The sequence below is a fragment of the Oryzias latipes genome, chromosome 21 (assembly GCF_002234675.1).
Source record: "Oryzias latipes chromosome 21, ASM223467v1".
NCBI lineage: Eukaryota > Metazoa > Chordata > Actinopteri > Beloniformes > Adrianichthyidae > Oryzias > Oryzias latipes.
Window position 1 is genome coordinate 13,455,446 of NC_019879.2, and position 22,207 is coordinate 13,477,652.

A 22,207-nucleotide genomic window follows, 5' to 3' on the forward strand; every position below is an offset into this window, starting at 1 on the left:
TTATGTGCAATATAATCTCATTATGTGCAATATATATTTGCTATCATGGGCATAGCTAGTACAATACCTACCTCACTGTGGAAAGTAAAACTTTTTAGCTAAATTTTTTTTTATTGTACATTTTTTGTACTTTGTAAATTGTACATTTTTTGTGAAATTCCTTTTCTTATGCATGTCTGCACTGAACAGCGATCGGCTATCATTTCACTGTATGCGCGTCTGATGCAAATTGTACATGTGTGTAGTGACAATAAAGGCATTCTATTCTATTCTAACTTAGCAGCAGGTGGAATTGACCTTTGATTTAAAAAGTGAAAAGAAATATAATATTAAAAATATCCATGTTTTTTTAATTTTCCAGGATGAGGAACAAAATGTTCCAATTCTACAAAAAGAAGTGACATGTGACATGACTAAGCTCTCAGAGAACACCCCTGGATCCTAAAACTTATTCAACACTGTCTTAAAGATTTTAAGGGAAAAACAGACCATTCAAATCCGAATATCAGTTTTTTTTACCGTCTCTTCCACAAAGGTGCTACCTATAACAAATGCTTTGCGATGCATACTTCTATGGTAACGTATCAATTCTATTCTTTTTATTTTTCAGTCTCTCTAGTTAACTTAAGTGAGTAGAAAAAATAACACAGGGGCAGTATAGAACGCATCAATTAAAGTTTAAATAAAAAAAAAAAGAGAAAAATACTATCACAAACCCAAATAAACTAGACATGATATAAACTTAAAAAAACGGAATCTACATTTTTTAACATTTATTAATATTCCGCACGTTTCATTGATTTAAATCTAAACACGGACTTCCTTCTTTTTCCAGCAGGGGGCGTTCTTTACCGAGTTCAGAACAATTTTGGATCCATTGAACAGCCGCACTAAATTGAAAGTTGTTGTAAAGTCAAAATCGTGTGAAGAAGTAATACAGGAAACACATTTTTTGTGTAAAAACAAACAAATTTTATTTTACTCAAAGACCATCAAAAGTGGCATAAAATCTAACAAATTTTACATCATGAATAGTTTTTTTTCCTTATGATATTTCTTACGCATTTGTATATGAATTAAGACATTGCACATACAATATGAAAGTATTTATGTGAGTGACTTTTTTAAAAGAATAACAATAATAATTATTATTTTATGTTTACATTTAAAAACACCTTTGTTTTGTGAGCTGGTGTTTTATTTTGAAAGTCAGACGTCGTGTCGTGGCTCTTGCCCTTGTGTGACGCTTGACGCAGGCGCAGACGGAGGAAAAACGCGGCGGCGACAATCGTGTCGGATCCTGGCTGCGCAGCAGGGCGGCGTGACGAGGCTGGAAGTCGTTGCCCCGCTGTTCGCCCGCACGCGCGCTCAGCCTCGCTCTTCCTCTTGGATCTAGGTGCAGACAGAGAGGAGGAGAATCATGGCGACGTTGGGACCGGAGTCGGCTCGCCTTCCTCTTGCCCAGCTCGCTGCTCCTTCGTCGATTCAGAATCACATCTGCGGCGCCAACCTGCCTCACAACCGCGGCTTGGAGCGGGCTCTGGAGGAGGCGGCGGCCAGCGGGGTTCTCAACCTCAGCTGCCGGAAAATGAAAGAATTTCCCCGCACTGCTGCGAACCACGACCTGAGCGATACCGTGGAGGCAGGTGAGGATAGCGCGACGCTGTGCTTGTGGCACAACTGGACGGGGGGTGGCGTGACCGTTATTTACGTGAAAAGCGCGCGTGCTGCTTTTGTGCGGAGGTGTGATCAGCTGAGTGTTGGGATGCGCAGAGAAGCATCCGACCGCACGGAACGCTGATCTGCAGGTGGTGAAAAGCCCACACAGGCAGAGGGAAAGTGGGCAGGGAGGCGGTATCAGGGATCTGAGTGGGCCCTCAGTGGAAATCCCCACCACTTCCTCTTGTCCACGCGCATGTGGAGCCAAACAGACACTCCGCTGTGTTGACAGAAATGGAGAGGAAGGTGTCTATAGTGGCAGAAGATGCAGATGGAAGGAGAGCGGGTAGATCTGCTGACCTCAGCTTCGGGTGTCTCACCTGTGTGACCGAGGAGATCAAGCAGCTTCCGCATTCCTTCCTGTGAGCTGCATACCTGCTGGTCAGTTTTTGCTCAAGGGTTCAGTGTAAAAACACGTGCGATTTCAGAATAGTTTTTCTCTTTGTAAAAGCCACATTTTACCCAACATTCTGCTTTGTTTTTGTTTGTGTTTTATCTCTCTTTTTTCAGAAATGTGTCTTTATTCCTCTGTAAGAAAACACTGACTTAACTTTAAAAACTGGAAGTCATTTGTTTCTCATACCTAATATTTCCCTTTGGTGCCCTGCTATCGTTTACATTATTATAGCAAATGAAAACACACCAGACACACAGCATAACTTGGAGCAAATTCATATTAGTGATGATGTCAGTGAGGAAACACACATTGATGGTTTTCTTTTTTCACCCTGTGGTAAAATGACAACAAAGATCCTGGAATCAAGCATGCTCTGATTGTAGTGACACTTCACCAGTTTTTCCCATTGAATAAATAAGAACAACAGAAAAAATAATCATGAAAAAAAATTAGATTATCAAGAAAATGTTTTAATAAAAGGTATCAAGAATGTTTTTTTCTGACCAATAGAATGGCAGTTTATTTCTCTATAGAAGTCAATGGGATTTTGGACTCTCTAATTGAGTCAGTTGGGCTTTCTTTTTTAAACTTTATTGTAGTTGTGCTGATAAATAGGAAGATCATTAACTGAATATGAGACTGGGACTGAGTGACCCCCCTCCCCTTGGCATTCCTAACAGGAAGTACCTGCTGGTTCCAAGAAGGCAAAAATCCCATAGACTTCTATAGAGAAATAAACAGCTATTACTCAGTCATTCTATTGGTCAGAATAACCATTCTTGATCTAACAGCTTCATTTAAGACGTTCTTGATAATTCCATTTTTTTCTTTCATATTTTTTCTTTATTCCAAGTTATTAATATCGTAAACTGACCAATCAGATGTCCCAAAGTATGTGGAAGGGGTGTGGACTTCCAACAAACTCACTCCTGATTGGCTGGTGTAGTGTCCACAGAAACTTTGACTTAAACCAATCACTGCTTACTGAAAACATCTGGCTCCTTCAGATGTATCACTTTTTTATGCAATATTGTGGCATCCAGTTCACACACTAAAAAGGTGATTTCATTTCACTGGAGCCAGTAGGACCGTATTTTCCACACTACAACACTACCTTAGAAGCTGTCATTTCTTCCCAAAAATGATCTAACATATCAAGTCATTCTGTCTGTTTTTATTGATTTATTCATGTTGAAGTGGTTTGGAGAGGTACACATCGCTCCATCAAATGTCAGTCTGTTTTTTTAAGGAGTTGCAAACAAGGTTGGGTGTTTTTGTGAATATGCTAATGCGGCTAACGTGCCGTGGCGTCTGACTGTTTTTTTTTAATGTGATACTAATAAGGTTGGTAGTTAGCGTAGTTACATGTTTAAGAGGTATCAGTTGTTTTTTTTAGTGTTGTAAAGAATGTTGGGAGTTACAGGTGTGAATATGCTAACGCAGCAAAGGTGTGGGGTGTTACAAACAAGTTTATACCATAGTCCAGGTGAAAACTCTATTCTGATTGGCTGCTGGGTGTGCGTTATAAAGTGATAATCGCACGCCCCAAAAAGGAAGTTCCGGTCACCTAGCCTAAATCTTCTGTATCACTGCGCCGGCTTCTTTAAAACAACTTTTAGCTTCATCATCTGGACAAAAACAGCCAGTAAGAGGTGATCAGCATATGTATATTGCCGAATCTTGACTGCAGCAGTGGTTCGGCACCATGTCACGTTACCATGACAACGCGCCGCACCACATAACAAATAGTCCACTTTTCGTTAATGATGCCGGTGTTTCCAGTGAACGGCATCATTTCACTCGTTAAAGTTTGTGAAGAGATGTTCATGATCCTCCTTGATCCTCTGTCATTTAATGGGTTTTAATGAGAACTATTTCCCGAAAGGCCGCAAAAGTAGCAAATATGTTGTAATTAACTAGCAGTTAATCCGTTTCTCCAATAGATTTTAGTCAACAAATTACTTTTTTCTACTTTTTGATCAGGATGTTTTTGGGGCAAAAGCTGCTTGTTTATTTTGCTACATTTCAGACTTTGTTGTCTGGTTGACAGGTGACCCGGAGAGGTTTTGCATGACGAGGCTTTTATTCACTTCCTATTCAACGTGTACTGTATTTTTTAAAGAACTTTCCATCCCATAGCCAACTACCCCTGGCTGCAATGTGCAGACCAAGGCATGGCTCAATGTGGGCGGGGTTAAATGTCCCTGCGAACGAAACGGCTCTTATCTCATATAAATATATATTAGTTTTTGCACTAGACTAAATAATGCATATCGCTTCTTTTTTTGCCTTTGTGTTCCCTGCTTCTGCTCAGTGGACAAACACACCACCCTCCTCTTCCTCAGCGCGTTCGCAGACGCAGCAAGTCAATGTTCAGGATGTCGTTCATGTTATAAATAAACTCTGCAGATGATCGCAGTCCCAGGCAAATCCAAGCAACATCAGTATGAACTAAATGTGTCACTGGAAAAAGAAGCAAAATCCAGAAGCACCTTACTTTAATTTATAAAGTAAAAAGAGAATTTAGAGCCTGTAAGAATACAATTCCATCTAGAACCGGATCCACAACCAACCGGAACCTGAGAACTGAGATAATCTTCTCCTAAGCATGATCGATCACTACTGACTGAAGAAACACGATCAGTTTTATAAAGCTAAGACACTTAGTATTTTTGAATGTCAACCTTCACTGTGATGAAAAATCAGAGTGGGCGGAGCTCAATGTGTTTAACCACGTCGAGGCAAGCCTTTGTCTGCAGACTGCAGCCAGAGGCTTCTACCCATAACAGACTCAGGTCTGCGTTTACAGACACGCGCGTTCACGCTGCTTTCTCCCACCTGTTTGCTCGCACATCCCGACGGTGTTAACCCTTGTGCTATCTTAGATGACCCCACCCTTACATTGACGTGTTCTCCCTACCATGACAAAGGTGGAAAAAGGTGGAAAGATTTCATGTAATCCATGGACACCAGTGAAGATCACAAATCATTGAAGAAAAAAGGTTCAGCGCACTGTTTAGTGGGTCTAGACGACCCAACTCCCAATGTTAAAATGCCTAGGATAGCACAAGGGTTACAGGCACCACAGCAATCTCCGAACATAATAGTTATTTTCAAAACCACAGAGAGCTGCAGCACATGGATAAAAAGAGCCGCAGGTTGCTGACCCCTGTTGGAAATAAACCATTCATTGATGGTCGCCTTATCTGGGTAGCCCTATTGTGCGGAAAATCCGTTGTCATTTTCTTTGGGTGACGTCACTCTTACTCAGTCCATTTATTTACAGTCAATTAGAAGAACATCTGGGCTTTAGGGACAATGCACACAAACTCATCTTTGCTTTGGGAGACAAAAACAAAAGAAAACAAAAGTTGAAGAGCTTTTTTCCGAAAAGCAGCATTCCCAAGAACATCATGGACATTCTCTCAGACTGAAAGGCTTTGCTGCGCTGCCCTGTCACTTTGTTTATGCCTGCTTTAACAGAAATGCGGCTTACATAACTGCAGTGGGGAACTTAAACTAACACAAGTCTGCAGTGGGAACGCATGAGGAATGACTGCAGAAGAGAAAGAAGATAAACTGATAATGTAGCACATGTTTGAACTCCACTCATTAGTTATTTTTACGTTCCTGATAAATCTTTAAGATGAATGCTTGATATCTGTTTGTCATCGTTTTTTTTTTTTTTCAAATGCAATCTCACAAATCCTCAGGAGAGCAGAGACTGGCAAGTTTGCTTTATGATTTTAGCTTTAAGTTGCTAAATGTTTTCTTTTTTTTGTTTTGTTATGTTCATGTTCATTTATATAAGACATATTAAGGATATTCCACCTTTAATCAGCTGCCCTAATGAGATAAACCTTGATTTTTTTTGACTGCTTTTTATATTTTTTACATTGTTTTTTTTCTGCAGTTTTATATTAGGAAGAACTTTTTATTTTAGGTTTTCAGATTTGTTCTGTGGGTCTGGATGGCCTCTGTGCTTTGTAGTGTACCATACCAGAATTCACTTGCAAGCAAGCTTGAAGTGTTCCAGTTTGATCAGCACCAGAATTCAAAGGATTCACACCAGCCAAACAAAGCTGCTGTCAAAGAAAACACTAGATAAAACACACCAGTGTAACACAGAGTTTACACACAACATGCAACGGGGCGTTGCAGCAGCAACTGTTGTTACACGTGGCTCTATTTAAACGCATCAACTCACAGTAAGGCTGCCAGAGCTCGGTGTGGTTCAGTGTATTTGTGGATTTTCTCTGTGTTTCGCTGACAGTTGTGGTTATTGAGCGCCGGGACTCCTCCTTCACATTGTCCTGATAAAATGGCTGTTTGGTGTCATAAAGTAAATGGCGTATACTTATATAGCGCCTTTCTTCCTACAAGGACAAAGCGCTTTACAGTCACAGACCCATTCACCCAGTCACACACACATTCACACACACAGTCACACACTGGTGGTCGCTCCGCTGCCAAACACAGGCGCCCGCCTACCACCAGAGGCAAGGTGGGGTTCAGTGTCTTGCCCAAGGACACTTCGACTCATGGGCGTGCAAGGCGGGAATCGAACCTGCAACCTTACGATCATGGGACGACCGCCCTACCGCTGCACCACGGCCGCCCCGTATATATTAAGTATATTACATTTCTTACATTTCTCCTCCTTCTTACTTTTTTTCTCCTTGTCAATGGTAGAATAACGTGCAATGCACTATGATGGTTTTTAGAAAACGATCATCTTGAAAGTTTTCTTTACAGCCTTGCAGGCAGACGCAAAAACGCTGGGAAGATAGAACTCCAACCAAACTTAATCGTTAGCCTGCTTTGTTCGTCAGACGCAGGACTGATGTGTCTGGTGTTAATGGTCAGACTGAGTTAAACAGGAAACAGTTTATCTGAGGTGATGCTGCCCTGAATTGGGGGGTAAATCTGCCTTTATTTGACTCTAATAATATCTGAAATGAGATGCACCACCTGTATGTTTGCCCATTTTACTCTATAGAATTTTCTTTCCAGAAAACATTGATTTAACGATGCACAATAATCTGGTCTGTGAAGAGGAAGAAAACCTTTTACCCTGATTTTATATCATTCTGGTAGCATGAGTGTTTTAATCTCCTAACTTTAGCATGTGAATCATTCGTTTAGAAAACAGTAATAGGTCTGAGGTTGATCTCATAGCTTAAGATTTAGGTAAAACCTTTGTGCCTCTCGTTGACTGCATAGGACTACTGGACTATGTGACCCCTCCCCCTGGCATTCCTAACAGGAAGTACCTGCTGGTTGCAACAAGGCAAACATCCCAAAGACTTCTATAGAGAAATAAACAGCTGTTACTCAGTCATTCTTGTGGTCAGAATAACCATTCTTGCTCTGATACATTTTTTAACATGTTCTTGATTATTCTAATTCTTTGCATGATATTTTTGCTGTGGTGCAAGTTATTCAAGTTTTTAAACTGACCAATCAGATGCCTCAATAAAAGTGGTGGTCTCATGTTTAACATTCAAAATATTTGATTAACAATTGACCTGAGCCTGTTTTAAGCAGTAGGGGTGGGGACTTCCAACAAGCTCACTCGTGATTGGTGAGACCGGTTGCCATAGAAATGTTTACTCAGACCAATCAGTGCTTTCTGACAATTTCTGTTTCCATCATGAAATAAATGACACTGAATTTACTTTATTTACCAACTCAATGACCTTGTGGTACAGTGTCCAGCACGTGACTGGAAGGTTATAAGTTCAAATCCTGGCAGAGGGGTACCAAAGACTCTAAAAAGGGGACCCAATGCCTCCTGCTTGATACTCACCTTGAAAGGGTTTGATTTGGGGGGGCAAACCACTAAATAGTTCCCAAGGGCAACTATGTTTGCAGCTCACCGCGCCTCCAACGGATGGGTCGAATGCGGAGAGCACACCTGAATGCGTGACAACGTACCAATAACGTGACAACGTACCACAATACGTCACGCTAAATTACACTTATTCAGTCGAGTTTTCATATACTGTTAATGGTGTTTCCTCTGATGTTCATCATAGCCTGGAGATAAATGTTCACTGTTTTATTCTGGATGAACTGTAAATATTATTTTTGCATTTTATGTTGACTGTTTGTTTTTATATTTGCAGCAAATTGAAACAACCTGCTTACTCTCAAAAACGGTGCTATGATATTATTAGACACATTGAAATCTAGGTTTTGGTCTAGAAACAATTGTGATCTAGACTTTTAAATAAATAGTGGTGACAAAATCTGCTTTTAAATCACTAACGTTGTTGTCCTTGATGCAGCAGTTGGACTGCTTTAACTGTGAACCTTTTCTTCTGTGCTTCCAGAACTTTCGTCAGGCTTTCTAACTGTAAGGAGCCATTAGACAACCATCACCAGAGCAGATCTATATCTTTATATCACATGCCTCTATTGACTCAAACAGCAGTATTTTCTTTTTAAGGTTTTTTATTAAAGTTTATCCTTCACCAGTGTAAACCTGGTGGAGTTTTCACGCAGCAGAGCATTTCATTTTTCCTTTATTGTCTGTTTCCACAACAACGACTCTGGGCTTCCCAGAAATGTGCCGTCTTATGAAATAACTCTGTTTGCTTAGACATCAGCCAGTGCAGAGTATTTTAAGAACTGGCAGAAATCAAGGTTTACCTAAAGCAAGTTTAAAGGGTTTATATCATGCAAAATCAACGTTTTAAGCTTTTAAGTGTATTGTATTGTTCATTTCTCACAAAAAACAACCCCAAAACGGTATTTTGATCCATTCAGGCATTTCTGAGTATTCCTCTAAAAACCTCTGAGCACCAACCCATAGGCAGATGTTTTCCTGATGCTGATCAGTTCAACTCGTTGCTTCCCTCTACAGTCCTGACCTTTGTACAGTGTAGTATGCTCAGTGAGCCGCCCACCACACTCTTCATTTGCACTGACAGCATGAGGGCTTCTATTTAACACCTCTGATTGCTGAACTTGTCTCCTTCTGCAGCTACATTCTGCATATGAAAATATGACAAACTGTGGCTTATGACGGCATTATTTTCGTGGGGCAGGTGATTTTGGTTGTGCATTTGCTTATTCACAGAAACAGTCTCAGAAAAAACACATTTTAGAGTTTTCTAAGTTTGTCAAAGACAAACCCAGAAGGAGTAACGTGTCTTGTTGTGTTAACGTCCCATTTGAGTTACCTCTCACTCTGAGTTCTGTTGAGGCTGCAGGGCAGAGTCTAACACACTTGCAAGTCTAATAAAACTGACAGAAAGCGATGACATCATCATCATTAGTTACAGTCAGTTTATGATTTATAAACACCAAAGGCTGTATTGTTTGTTTCCTGGAGCTTCTCTGTCCGTCAGTGCCCACATTGAGGCACAGAACCTCTCCTCTTCTTTATGGTACTTACTTGTTTATTTTTAAATAGGTTTGATCAAGTGCCAGTATTCCTCAGAGTGCAGGCTTCTGTCATATTAGTGCTTGATTTGTGTGGCAACATCCTCCTCCATGCTCTTTAAGCAGTCATTGGGCCTCTTGTGGCTAACATCAGCAAACATCTTACTTCTACTTCCTGTTGTAAAGACTTCCGTCCACTGATAGTATGAGCTTAATTATTCTTTATAGTGGATGTATTGGTTTTTTTTTCTTCAGAAAAATGTCAGTTTTCATAAATATTAAGACTGCAATTTCAATGATTTTTGTATCATGGTTTAACTTAAGACCCAGTCCAATAAAAATGGCGCTTTTGGTGTTTTTAACATGTTCTTGTGGCATTTTTCTGATGATAGCGGACATGTGTAAAATAATTTTAAATCAAAATGTCTTGCTGAGTATTTCTTTATTCAAATTGTTGTGAATCAGGAGCAGACAAAAAAATTCCGTTTGAAAAAGCTTGTAGTTGCGTACAAACTACCACACAAGCTCCCTGCTCCTCCCCATTCTGATGGATCCATTTGCAGGCAGATAGATCATTGTTCATTTTGGTTTTCCTCGTCTGAGCTGGAATCTGGATCAAAATTGTACGGCTGGAAAGCTACAACATTGCTCGCCATATTTGTTGCACCAGTAATGTTTGGTCGAGGTTGTGAGGGGCTGTAAGCTAACAGCAGAGCGTGTAAACAAAGGAATCATGGGAAACCAGCGCAGGCTTACTTCTGTGACAATAGTTCTGCCCAGAACTCAGAGGTGAATTTCTAATGAACTTCTGCTCTGCAGAAACTATGTCCTAGAAAATGACTGAGGTTTTTGGAATTTGACTAAAACTGTATAGTCATGATTAAAGACCACTGGGACCACTTTTATAAGAAAATCAAATGATGATCCATGTGGTACTTAAAATAATATAAATTAAACAGCTACGTAATGGTTAAAATATGTCTGACACCAAAACACTGAAGTGTGTGTGGGTTTGAGAGGGCATTTACACCGTCAGGTTTGATTTGCACCAGGGATTGTTTCCTCTGATACTTTTTTTGTCAAGTTTGAAAGCTCACCTCAGAGATAATCGAGCGTGCGTAAACATCTGTGGGAAGGAAAACGGAGACAAATATCATCACAACCTGATATGTGCGTGCGTCTGAGCTATGAGCAAGTGAACTATTGATTCGTTCTTCCGACCTGCGGCTTGTGTACCAGTGCCAGACTCTACAGCAGGGGTCCCAAACTCGCGAACCAAACCACGGTTCTCATGCGCCGCTGTCACTGCAGCACATCGCTCCTGGTCCTGCGGGAGTTGGGCCAGCTGAGGAGAATAAATGTCCCACACGTACATGCGTGACAGCTGACGGGGCTCTAACATTAAACACGTGTGAGCGACAACACGATTTAGTCTTAGACACATTTAAAACACGTGGGGAAAATGCAACGATAGACGTGTTTAAGCTGAACCAGCGCCGCGCCTGGATCGTTGGGGAGACCAGGCCCGGAAGGGGGCTGCAGCGAGACTGAAGGAGAACAGGAAGTTATATCTTTTATAATGATTTTAATTTTTTTTAATGTATGTAGCCTTTTTTTTAATCGGTTGGTATTTTAAATTATTTTAATTTATCAATGAACTATAAAAACCCATCAGGACACATGTCCCATAATGCATTGTTTTGTAGTCAATAAGGCAGCTTTCAGTCAGTTCAGTGCTAAATTTCCAGCTGTGTTCGCATAGGTTGGTGCCTTGCTCCCGCCCCTTTCTGGTGATATTTTTGTTTTGATTGACAGGTGATGTTGGAGCAAATCAAAAATATACGTCTCACACCAGGTGATCTGTGCAGCGTTGCGTCCATCTGGGTGATCTCAAACACGCTTATTGTGCATCTTGGCTGCACCTATTTGGTGTTGCCAACATGAATTTCCATCTCCTAATGTTTACATACATTTAAGTATTGTTTGAAACTGTGAAATGACCGAAAGGTTACTACGGTAATCACTTTGTTACTAAAACATTTTTTTATTCTAAATGTATGGTATTTTGTTTACTGTTTGAACTGTCATGACAGTGATGGTGCTGTCAGTTTACCTTCTTGTTGCATCTTCAAAAGTGCAGAATAAAATGTGACACTAAATTTGAAACAGCACATTGTAATTTCTGCATCTATTATTAAATTATTTATTAGTAATACAGTGGAAATTAGTAGATTTGGTTAGCATGTTGATTTACGGTATGCGCCCCTAAATTTTCTGGTTGTGCCCCTAGAATTTTCAGTTGGGGGCCACAGTGCTCCTAGTGAAAAAAGTTAGTCTGGAGCCCTGATACAATTAATTATTTTTATTGGAAAAAGAAATGGCCTTGGAAACTGCAGAAGTGGAATTGACAAGTTGGGAAATATCTATTGATGTAAATTTAGTGTTGAAAGGAGATGCAGACATTTACTTCTGCATGATAACCAGGAGACCAAAGGAAGTGGGCGGTTTTCTTTGTGCTTTAGGACCATGTCTTAGTCAGGTAATACTGCCTCTATGTGAACATTCTTGGCGGGAATTTTCCAGGCAGTTTAGTCCTCTTCTCTCTTTGGCTCAATTTTAAGAGTGTCATGTGGGAAAACAAACCAAACTAGACAAAGTTGTGAAATTTGGTAACAGTCAACACTCACATGAAAAGAGCCCATGAAACTGTCCTACGGTAGTTTGAAAACCATTGAAGTGGCACAAAAGACACTAGGTCAAAAGGACCAACATCCTCCCATGAATCAAAGCTAGAAGAGACCAAACAAAGCCAGCCACTGTGACGGATAAGCACATCTGAAGTACAGCTGGATTTCTTCAGCAGGGGCAGACATGCCACACTCATGCCCAAACCTAAATAGCACAGGAGGAGTTTGTTGTGAAGAGCCACACAAGTCTCAACCTGCAGTCAAACACAAAGTAGAGCTTGTTTCATACTATTTCTATCTGTCTCATTATTTTTTTGAAGATCTTAAAAGATTTTTTGCAATGAGAAGAGAGCATCATACCAATGAAAAAGTGCTATTTTGGACAATTTCTGCTCAGTCCGTGCTCTAAATTTTCAAGGAGTATTAGCTGGTATAGTTCAGAGAGCAGAAACTAAGACATATGTCATTAATTGTGTGCACATGATTTCTTTACCCTGTGTACTGTCTTCAGATGAGTTAAAAATTTGTTTAATCATAAGAAGTAGTATTATTTGTATGTTATTGAACATGCATTTTCCCCCTTAAGTCCTTATGCTGTGTTCAGTTGAAGGGAAATAATGACTGATATTGTGTAATGATTTACATGTCCCATTTTTGATGCAGTGGGTGTGTAGGATTTAGCCGTTTATCAGATTGTACTTTTTCTCACTAGCCCCACTAGACCCCATTAATCAGAATGCTGTAACTTTTTAACATAAGAATTTCTACATTTTTACATTAAAATACTGCATGATACTTGCAGTCTGACAAAGAGCTCCAGTAAAATAGTAAAAAGAATCACAATTAGATTTTTTTTATGTCTTCAACCATTAAATGATTAACTCTTTTTTTTTTTTTGCAGCACGCCGTTTATTATTCATGAATGCATCTGGTTTCCTTTGAAAATGTTTGTGGCTAAATGTTCAATGTTCAGTTGTGCTTCTATACAACACTGATAACTTAGTTATCATTGCGTGTTTGTTTATTTTTTATTTTTCATGAGGTTTTTAAATTCCTGCTGGGTTTTTCTGAAAAGAGTTTGCATGTTCTCATGCATGCTTAGGTTAGTCTCTAAACTGCCCTTTAGAGCAGCGGTCCCCAACCCCTGGGCTGCGGACCGGTACCGGTCCGTGGGTCATTTGGTAACGGGCAGCACAGAAAGAATAAATAACTTACATGACTTCTGTTTAATTTATTTCGGAATCTGAAAGATGTTTTTATTTTGAAAAATTGCCCGATTCTCTGTTACATCCGTCTATGTCACTCTTGACGCAGGCCAAGGCGCTCTTCTCAGTCACGTGATAGGTTACCGCTAAAATAAAACCCAATAGCCAGCAAAATGAGTAAAAAACAAACGTCTTTGGAACGTTTCTTTGCTCCTCTTCTGCCTCTTCTGTCTCCCAGCCAGGAGACAGAAGAGGAGCCTTCGACTTCCAAAAAAAGAGAGCTACATTTAATAGATATTACTTCTTTTTTGCACCATGAGTGTGGGAAGGGGAGAGGATTATGACACCTGTGCGATGTACAATGTCCAGCGTATCAAAATAAAAGCTTAGGGTTTGTCTTGTCACGTCTCTGTTCCTGCTTTATTGTAGCGTTGCTACAATAATCATCCACCTACATCTTTAAGACCGGTCCGTGAAAACTTTCTGTGACGTCATACCGGTCCGTGGCGTTTGAAAGGTTGGGGACCACTGCTTTAGAGTTTCTGCGTGAGTCTTTGTTTGCATGAGGTGGACTGGTGACTCGTTCAGGGTGTATCTATGATCTGTGATGGCTTAAATAGACTTGTGTCATGTTCCCCCCACCACGTGTAACTCTTTTCAATGTAAGGATGATTGGATTTGAAATGGACTATAACGTGTCAAACAAAGAACCCAGAGGAAATCAGGAGTCGGCAAGTGGGCGAAAAAAAAGGGAGGAAGTCCACTGTTTAGTGTCACATAAAAATCATATGCACTGGATAAATGAGAGGGACTGAAACGAACGTTTTTACAAACCAACACAAGAAAAAAGGTTGAGTGAAAGTAGAAATGTCATCTACAGTCATGATGTTTCCCCCTTTTTACCATCCCTCCACAAGTTCATTGCGCTATAGAGGATTCACCACTTATTGTTTAGACTGGCAGATTATTCTTTTACATTTGGGGTCAAAGTGGGGTTAGGTCTTTGCTCAATGACACAATGACTGTCTGGTCTAGGATTTGTATCCCTTACTAACCAAATGACAAACAGGCGAGTCAACCAGAGAGCTGCAGCCACCTCAGTGGGATTCCTTTGTCCTCCAGCGTTCATTGCACTAACAAGCACTTTAACGTTAAAGTCAGGTAGCAGAGGACCGCAGTGTACTCCAAACAGTGCTGTGTGGTTGTTTCATTACAAGAAAAATCAGTTATTTTATTTATTTCGTTTTTTTGATGTTATTTATAGTACTGAAGGCAGTGTCACACAGCCACTATGAACTTTTTGTGCATATTGCACGGATGAAAATTGGTCACATGTGAATATGCTTGGGAAAATTGGGAAACGTGCAATTTTCACGGATGTGTCACAAATGAACCACGTTAAAACTACAGAAGTACAACCACGCAAAGAACACATTATTCAACATAGAGCATGAACCGTACGTCATTATTGTACTGTTTATGTGCAATTCATTAGTGATTTGTGCATCAATTGCGTAATTTAAATGTGATTTGTGCGTTGTATACATAATATAAAAGTTATACATTTGTGGTACATGCGTCAAAAGCCACAAATTTGCGTATGCATCTGGCAAAAATCACACACAATTGCCTAAGATTTATGTAACAGTTGTGTATAAACTACTTAAACTATGCATAAACTTCATAATTCAAAAAGTAGCTGAATGGAGTTTATGATATGTTAATGATTAGCAACCAAAATCATTTATTTTTACAGTGTTCCCTCATTTATCACAAAGGAATTGTTCCGTAAATTACCCGTGATGAGAGAAAGTAGGATTTAAGGCTGTAGAACTCCTCACTACACAGTTTATCCACTTTTTTTAGACAGACTTTAAAAGCAGTTTTTCACACTTTTCTCTCTTGTTTAAACTCTCAAAGTTTAAACATTCTTAGAAAAATAAGTCCAGTACCATAGAATGAAAATCGAGATCTGATTGCGATTTCGGATTTATGTAACTCTGGCAAACTGAACTCATTTGGTTTAGGGGACATGGCACAGAAGAGATTGATAGACTATGTCAACAGCCAATCAGGTCGCATATTAAAGTGCGCAGTAGAGAGAGAGAGAGAGAGAGATAGACGGGGAAAAAAAGGCATGCAAAACTGCACCGAAAAAGAAACCGGTGAGACTGCGAAAAGTAAATCCTCAATGTGCAGAGGGAACATTGTACTGTTTTTCCATTTTCTGTTTGTCTAACAGCATTTCAGACATTTATATTTACATTCATAGAATGGCAGTCACAATAACATGTGATCTGTCGGGCGTGAAATGTAAATGTCCAGTTTTAATGTATTTAAAGGCTATTTAGCCCTTTACCACTGGAGCTGTCACTGGCTACAGCATAACTCTTTCAACTACTGAAACTCTTCAACCGTTTCTGCAATCAACATAATTCCAACAAATTTTGATGCTTACAAAAGGAGCTTTGCATTGATATGCAATATTTTACTAACATCAGAGTCAGCTGGTTCTTGTTCAGTGGCCTTGTGGTAGGGTTTCCACCCTGAGACTGGAAGGTTGCGAGTTCCAATCCATAGCAGAGTCATGCCAAAGATTCTAGAAATGGGATCTAATTCCTCCCGGCTAGACATTTAGCATTAAGGTGTTGGATTGGGGGGTTAAACCACCAAATGGCTTTGTCTGCGCTCACCGCTTCCCCAGGGGATGGATCAAATGTGGTGCGCGACAGCTAATGGGACTTTTAACATCTCGGTGTTGTTTATCGGTGCAAAGCTGTTTTTCTCCGCTTCAGAAACATGAATTGCGCAGACGGTTGAAGAGTTTCGGTAGCTCAAAGAATGGAAACCCTTGAGGTAAATCTCTGGTATTAAAGGGTTTACCAGCTGCTTTGGCCGTAACTGTACTGACACAATGATTCTGTGTGTCAGTTGTATTTTGGATTATATTCTGGTACCATATAGAAGGCAACGTGTCTCCTTTTCAGGTCAGGTCTCCACCGGCCAATCTGCTCACACTGAGGATGGCATCAGCTCACTGACACAAGTGCATATGAGTACCGGTATATGTTTGTGAGGTGTGGCAATTTAACTAGCAACGGGCACAGGTCTTACAAGAAAGACAGACAGTTTTTTGTTCTAGCAACTTCAGTTCTTTTCGTTTGCATCTGTACTTGTTTTATCATTAGATATTGACGTTGTCTCCATTGTTTTAACACTTGTAATCAGCAAGAAGCAAACAGGAGCACTGCTGATTCTAACTAATCAGTAGGTTTTGAGCCCATTTATATGCTAACTGATGTCTTAAGTTTCAAGTGACTTGTGGACAGGAGAATCTCCTGTCTTTTATCCAATGACTGCAGTTATCTGATAATAAGATATGGAATTAACACATGTAGGTTCCCCCCAAAAACAGATGTGTCCTGGCATGTATCTCTTCTACTGTATTCTGCTGTCACCCACACTGCTGAAAATGCTGCGTATCTGATGGGCTGTTACTGCGTTCCTGTGTGATCCCCTCAGCACAGCCAGTGGCCAGCTTCCCACTACAATCCACAATGACAATAAAGAAGGTTCTGCAGTGATTTGCAGTTTTCTGTGGGTTGCACACTCATGCACTGCACTGTTTGTTTGCATTAATAGATTCTCTATTAGATTCATTTTATCAGATTCCAATGTTTGAAGTGCTTTCCATGAATGCAAATTGAATTACATGTTTAAATGAGGCATGACCGATCACTCTGTAACACTGCCTCACAGTTTTGATACTTAGGACTTTCGACATGTTGGTGCCATTGACTCGGTTTACTGACCCTTTCTTTACCTCTTATCATTCTGACTGCCGACTCATCACGATGTACCTACATGTAAATGTCATTGATGGGACATCGATCCATCCATGTTCATACCCATTTATTCCTGGTTAGGGTAATGGGGATGTTGGGGCTTACACAGCTACTTGTTTGCTAAAGGTGGGCTACGCCCCCTCAACAGTTCAGCAGTCAATTGCAGGACAAACACAAAGACATACAGCCACACGCTTACATTCACACCTAAGGGACAAACTTTTTTAAAATCATCAGTTTATGAAGCAGGTTTCTGAACTGTGGGAGGAAGCCAGAGTGCACTGAGAAAATCCACAAATGCACGAGGAGAACATGCAAACTCCACACAAAAAGAACCCAGCTGGGATTTGAACCAGAGCCTTGAATTTAAATTGTGAATTTAAAGTGCCAACCAAGAGGTCGAGGTTTTTATTTTATTTATTTAATTATTTTCTTTCCTTGCCTCTTTCTAATCAGGGTGTAACAAGGTGTCAAAGTCTAGACCTCAAGGTATGGTGTCTTTTCCCAACATTCCCCATCCTTGCAGTTTGCCTTTGGTGGAGCATACCTGGTCCAGGTAACAAAGCACATGGGGGGATTGGTGTCTGAAACGAAGCAGAGCACCGTCCCTTATATTCTGGAGTTTGACACCATTGGCTACTTTTCTTTCTGGCCTGGTTTAAACAAACCCCACTCAATGCTTTAATGATGCATTGTTTGATTTTTTTAATTGGGAGCTGTTTGCTTGTTGGTAAGTGTGGAAGTTAAGGGACAGTGCTTTCAAAATATATGAATCCACATAGAAACTACAGGGTTCTGTCTATGAGGAAGAATGTTTTATATTCACATTGGTTCTCAGGTTGATTGTATGATACAGGAGTGGGCTCCACCCACTGATAACTTTATACCCCAGTAACTCTGTGAGAACTGATGAGTCACAGGACAAACAGCAAAGGTTTTAAAAACAAACCCCTCTCCAACCCAGAAATTGAAAGTGGTTTAAGAAGGATGACGTGTTTGAATCTCACCAGTGTTTGCATGTTTTAATTTTTTTGTTGTAACTTAACAAAATTAAGACGACCAAACAGTTACTTGGTATATAGAAGTAAATTTAGACTCCTATGGCCTGACATTTTTGTGATATTTTTGTGGAAAAGAAGTAAACTAAGCAGCAGTATGTTTTGGCTACCCCATTCTTTTCAATCTTAAGTGGATATATTCAAATAAACACGTTGAAATGTTATTTTTGTATTTATCAATGGTATTTAATGGGTAAAATGGTTTTTTATTACATATTCTTTTAGTAGTTATGCAGGTAATACATGTATTGAACCCTAAGAGGAGTGAGCAGAGTGACAACAGATGGCAACAGAAATGTATGATCCATATATAGATGGACCCCTATGGACGCAAATAATTATGTAACATCCTGGTTGGGTGATGGATCAAGAGGGAGTTTGGCCTGATTGTGACTGGGATAGCAGTTCCTTTTAGATTTGTTTGAGATGGAAGCTTGAGAACACTGATTGATGGAAATGTAGTGTTGTTTTACATGGAGGATGGACAGTTGACATGAAACTCCCGCAGGTTAAACACCCTGCTCTCCGGTTCTTCTGCCAAAATGGGGGGTTGTCATGGCAGCATTCACGCACGCACCCACACACACATTAAAATACACATACACTAATATGTCTGTGGAAAGGAAGTTGTGGATTTCCAGGAATGTGTTAGGTTGCCGGGTTAAAAGAGGGTTTATCCGTTCAGTGTTCCCACCACACCTGTGTATAAAGGCACCACACATGGACACACACTTAAAATAATTGCATTTGATTTAGTTTTTATAGCTGTAACAATTAAATTACTTTTGTAAAGATGGTTCAGAGCAAAACAACACAACCATCAGTTAACAAACAGAATCTTCTAAGATGTTAAAGTCCCACCCCGGTCATCTTTTGATCTATTGTCAAAGTGTTCCCAATGTTTTTTTTTTTTAATGATTATGCCATTTTTAGCCAAAATCAAAATCCTGTGTTGTTTTCTAGGACATCATTTCTGCAGAGCATCAGGAGTTCATCAGGAATTAGCCTCTGAGTTGTGGGCAAGATTGTTTGTGTGAAGCAAGCTTGCTCCTACTTCCCATCATCCATCTGTTTACATGCTCTCCCTCTAGCTTACAGCCTCTCACAACCCCAACCTAACGTAAGCAGTGCAACAAAAATGGTAAGCAATATGGGAGCTATCCAGCTGTACAGTTTAAATCCAGATTCCAGCTCAGGCGAGGAAAACAAAGACGTTCATGGATCTATTTGTCTGACAGTGGATGCATCAGAATGGAGCGGAGCAGGGAGCTTGTGGCTCACCATAGTAGCTTATACATCACACCCACAATTTTTTACCTACCGCTCTTTTTTATCTGCTCCTGATTCACAATGGTTTGAATACAGAAATACTCAGAAATGCCATTTTAAGCTTAGTAATCTTCATGGAAGTCCTCCATTGGACTGCAGCGTGGTGCAGTGGTTAGCACTTTCGCCTCACAGCGAGAAGGCCTCAGTTCTTATCCCAGATTGGACCTTTCTTTGTGGAATTTAAATGTTGTCCTCAATCATGTGTGATTTTTTTCAGGACATGTCGTATTTCTCCCACAGTTCAAAAACATGCTTCAGGCTGTGTGTTTGGGTGTGTGATTGTGTGGCCCTGTGACATGTTTGTGACCTGTCCAGGGGGATCCCTGTCTTCCTCAAACAGTAACTACGTTAGGCTCCTGAAGCACCATGACCCTGAAAGGAATACAGCAGGTTAAGAACCTGGATGGAGTGATGTCCTCCATCATAAGAAAAATGACACAAGAACATGTTGAAAACAAAATTTTCATCGGCGTGGGTCTTTTAGGAGAACAATCCCCCTTCAGATCCCTTGCACTCATACTCAGTGTGGGGTTAGAGGAGTTGGATCGTTTCAAGCCTTGTTCTTTTGAGCTCTACAGTGTAACATTACCCTTCACCTTAGCTTTCGCCTCAAAACCAAGTCCAATGATTTGTCCACAGAGAGGTAACAAGAGGGTCCAGCCCCTATGAATATTAAATGAAACAGTCAAGTGTTCAATGGAGTGTTTAATGGGTTTCTCTCAGAAGAATGAATCCCTTTTCATACTCCAGACTCGACATTTTAAGAAGAGATGAAGAGCAGCACATTTTACAGGAGATCGTTGTAGTGATAACTGTAACTCCTGCATTGGCTTTTAAATGTATTCGGTCTTTTGTTTAGCATTTGAAGCGTTGTTTCTACAACCCAGTTTGATCCATGTGACTGTTTTTCTCTGTCATGAAGCATATCATGCAAACTTTGCAAATAACTTGGCAGATAAACAGCAGCTCTATTCTCTTGATCACCATTCTATTCGTTTGTGGGGAACATTGTTATTTTTCGAGTACCCCTTGACTGCTTTGACTTCCTTTCTAACTTTTCTAATGAAATGTCAAATGGTTAAAGTTTATGACAAAAATGTATTTAGGACATGATTTTAAGATGAACAGAAAATACTCCAGTCTCACATGATTACTTGTTTCTCAGTAGAATGGGAGAAGCTCCTCAGATTTGATATTTTTTCGTACAACTTAAGGTGGGTTTGAAAGGCTTAGATGCTGCTCCTCTGCTCGCTACAGAGACAGGAAGCGACCACTCCCCACCTCATTGTTTTCACGGACTAACAAGCTCCGATCTTTTCCTGTTAGGGACACCAAACGGCTGCACCTCCCTGTACAGTAAAGTACAGCCAGAGATGAAATACTATCGGGCTTTTATCCATAAAGGTATTGTACATATTGAGATAGAGGGAGAAAAGACCTGTATTGGGACGTTTCTCTTCATCTTTTTTTTTTTATTGTCATAAAATAATCTGATGATAATAATAAATAAATAAATAACAAAACAGATACTACGAAAATACTTTTGCACCTTGTCTTCTTCCAGAAAGAATTCAGTGATCACAGTTTTGTTGTCATTTTTAATAAATTTAAGTCTTTCCAGCTTGTTTTCGATGATGCGACAGGAAGACAATTTTTTTAAACCTGTGCACATTAGAATTGCTGCTAACTGCAGAGAGATACTTGACGAGCCAGAGGAAGTGGTGTTTGGTGTTATACCTGATACCAGTGAGTCAGATGGTGACTTCAGGACAGCGGGTCGCTTCACACATTTTAAAATCCTCAATAATGCTGTTAATGCTGCTCATTTTCAACTCTGTTAGACTTTGGACCTATACTGTTTACCACAATATTCAACTCATTTCTTTTGTTCAAGTTAGTCATTTTTAGGCTTCCTTTGTGGCCTTTTTATGTTTTTATACAAAAGAATCTGCTCAAGAAGAAATATTCCTCACTTTCTAAATCTGCATTATTTGATCAAATATAATAAAACACCATTTCCATTGGAATTTTAATGAAAGATAAAAAAAAAACATTTTTATTTCTTTTTTTTAAAGATACATTTTTCTATAATTTAGCTGCTGATGGACAACCTTAACAATATATATATGTATATATATATATTACAATTTAAACTAATAGAAACCATCGCAAGCATCACAGAAAAGCACATATCAGAGAGACAGCTCAGTGTATGGTACCACTATGATTCTACAGTTCTGGTTATTGATGCATAAAGGCTCAGTCCTGCTGAACCTGTTTAAAATTCAAAGTCAAATTGGCGGTTCTTGATTTAAACGCCATTGGCATAGCAGTTCCTCTAGACGCACCGCAGAGCAGGCCAGAAACAGCCGACCACTCTATGTACGATCAGTTTTGCTCTATTTCCACTGCACACTGTGGCCCAGAAGTGTCAGTGTACATCATCCTGGCAAACAAGAAGTAGCCTACTATTTTCACTTCAGCGTTTACATTGAGTTTGGTTTCAAAATTTACTGGAAAATCATCACAATGTTTTTTTTTTTGTCTAAACAACCCCTGCAATTGAAAAAGGACAAGA

The 22,207-nt window shown here is 39.9% G+C and overlaps 1 protein-coding gene across 4 annotated transcripts in view; it reads left to right on the top strand.

Annotated features, from left to right (window-relative positions):
- Window positions 1–1,052: 1,052 nt before the first annotated feature.
- The window catches only part of lrch1 (leucine rich repeats and calponin homology domain containing 1), a 119,213-nt gene continuing 98,058 nt past the window's right edge, over window positions 1,053–22,207 (top strand). The window contains exon 1 of one of the 4 annotated variants that reach the window (XM_011489505.3): window positions 1,053–1,646. In XM_011489505.3, the coding sequence (XP_011487807.1) occupies window positions 1,421–1,646 (226 nt within the window). In that variant the 5' untranslated portion in view covers window positions 1,053–1,420. The remainder of the gene's footprint in view (window positions 1,647–22,207) is intronic. The other 3 variants (XM_011489506.3, XM_011489507.3, XM_011489508.3) reach the window with 3 other exon arrangements.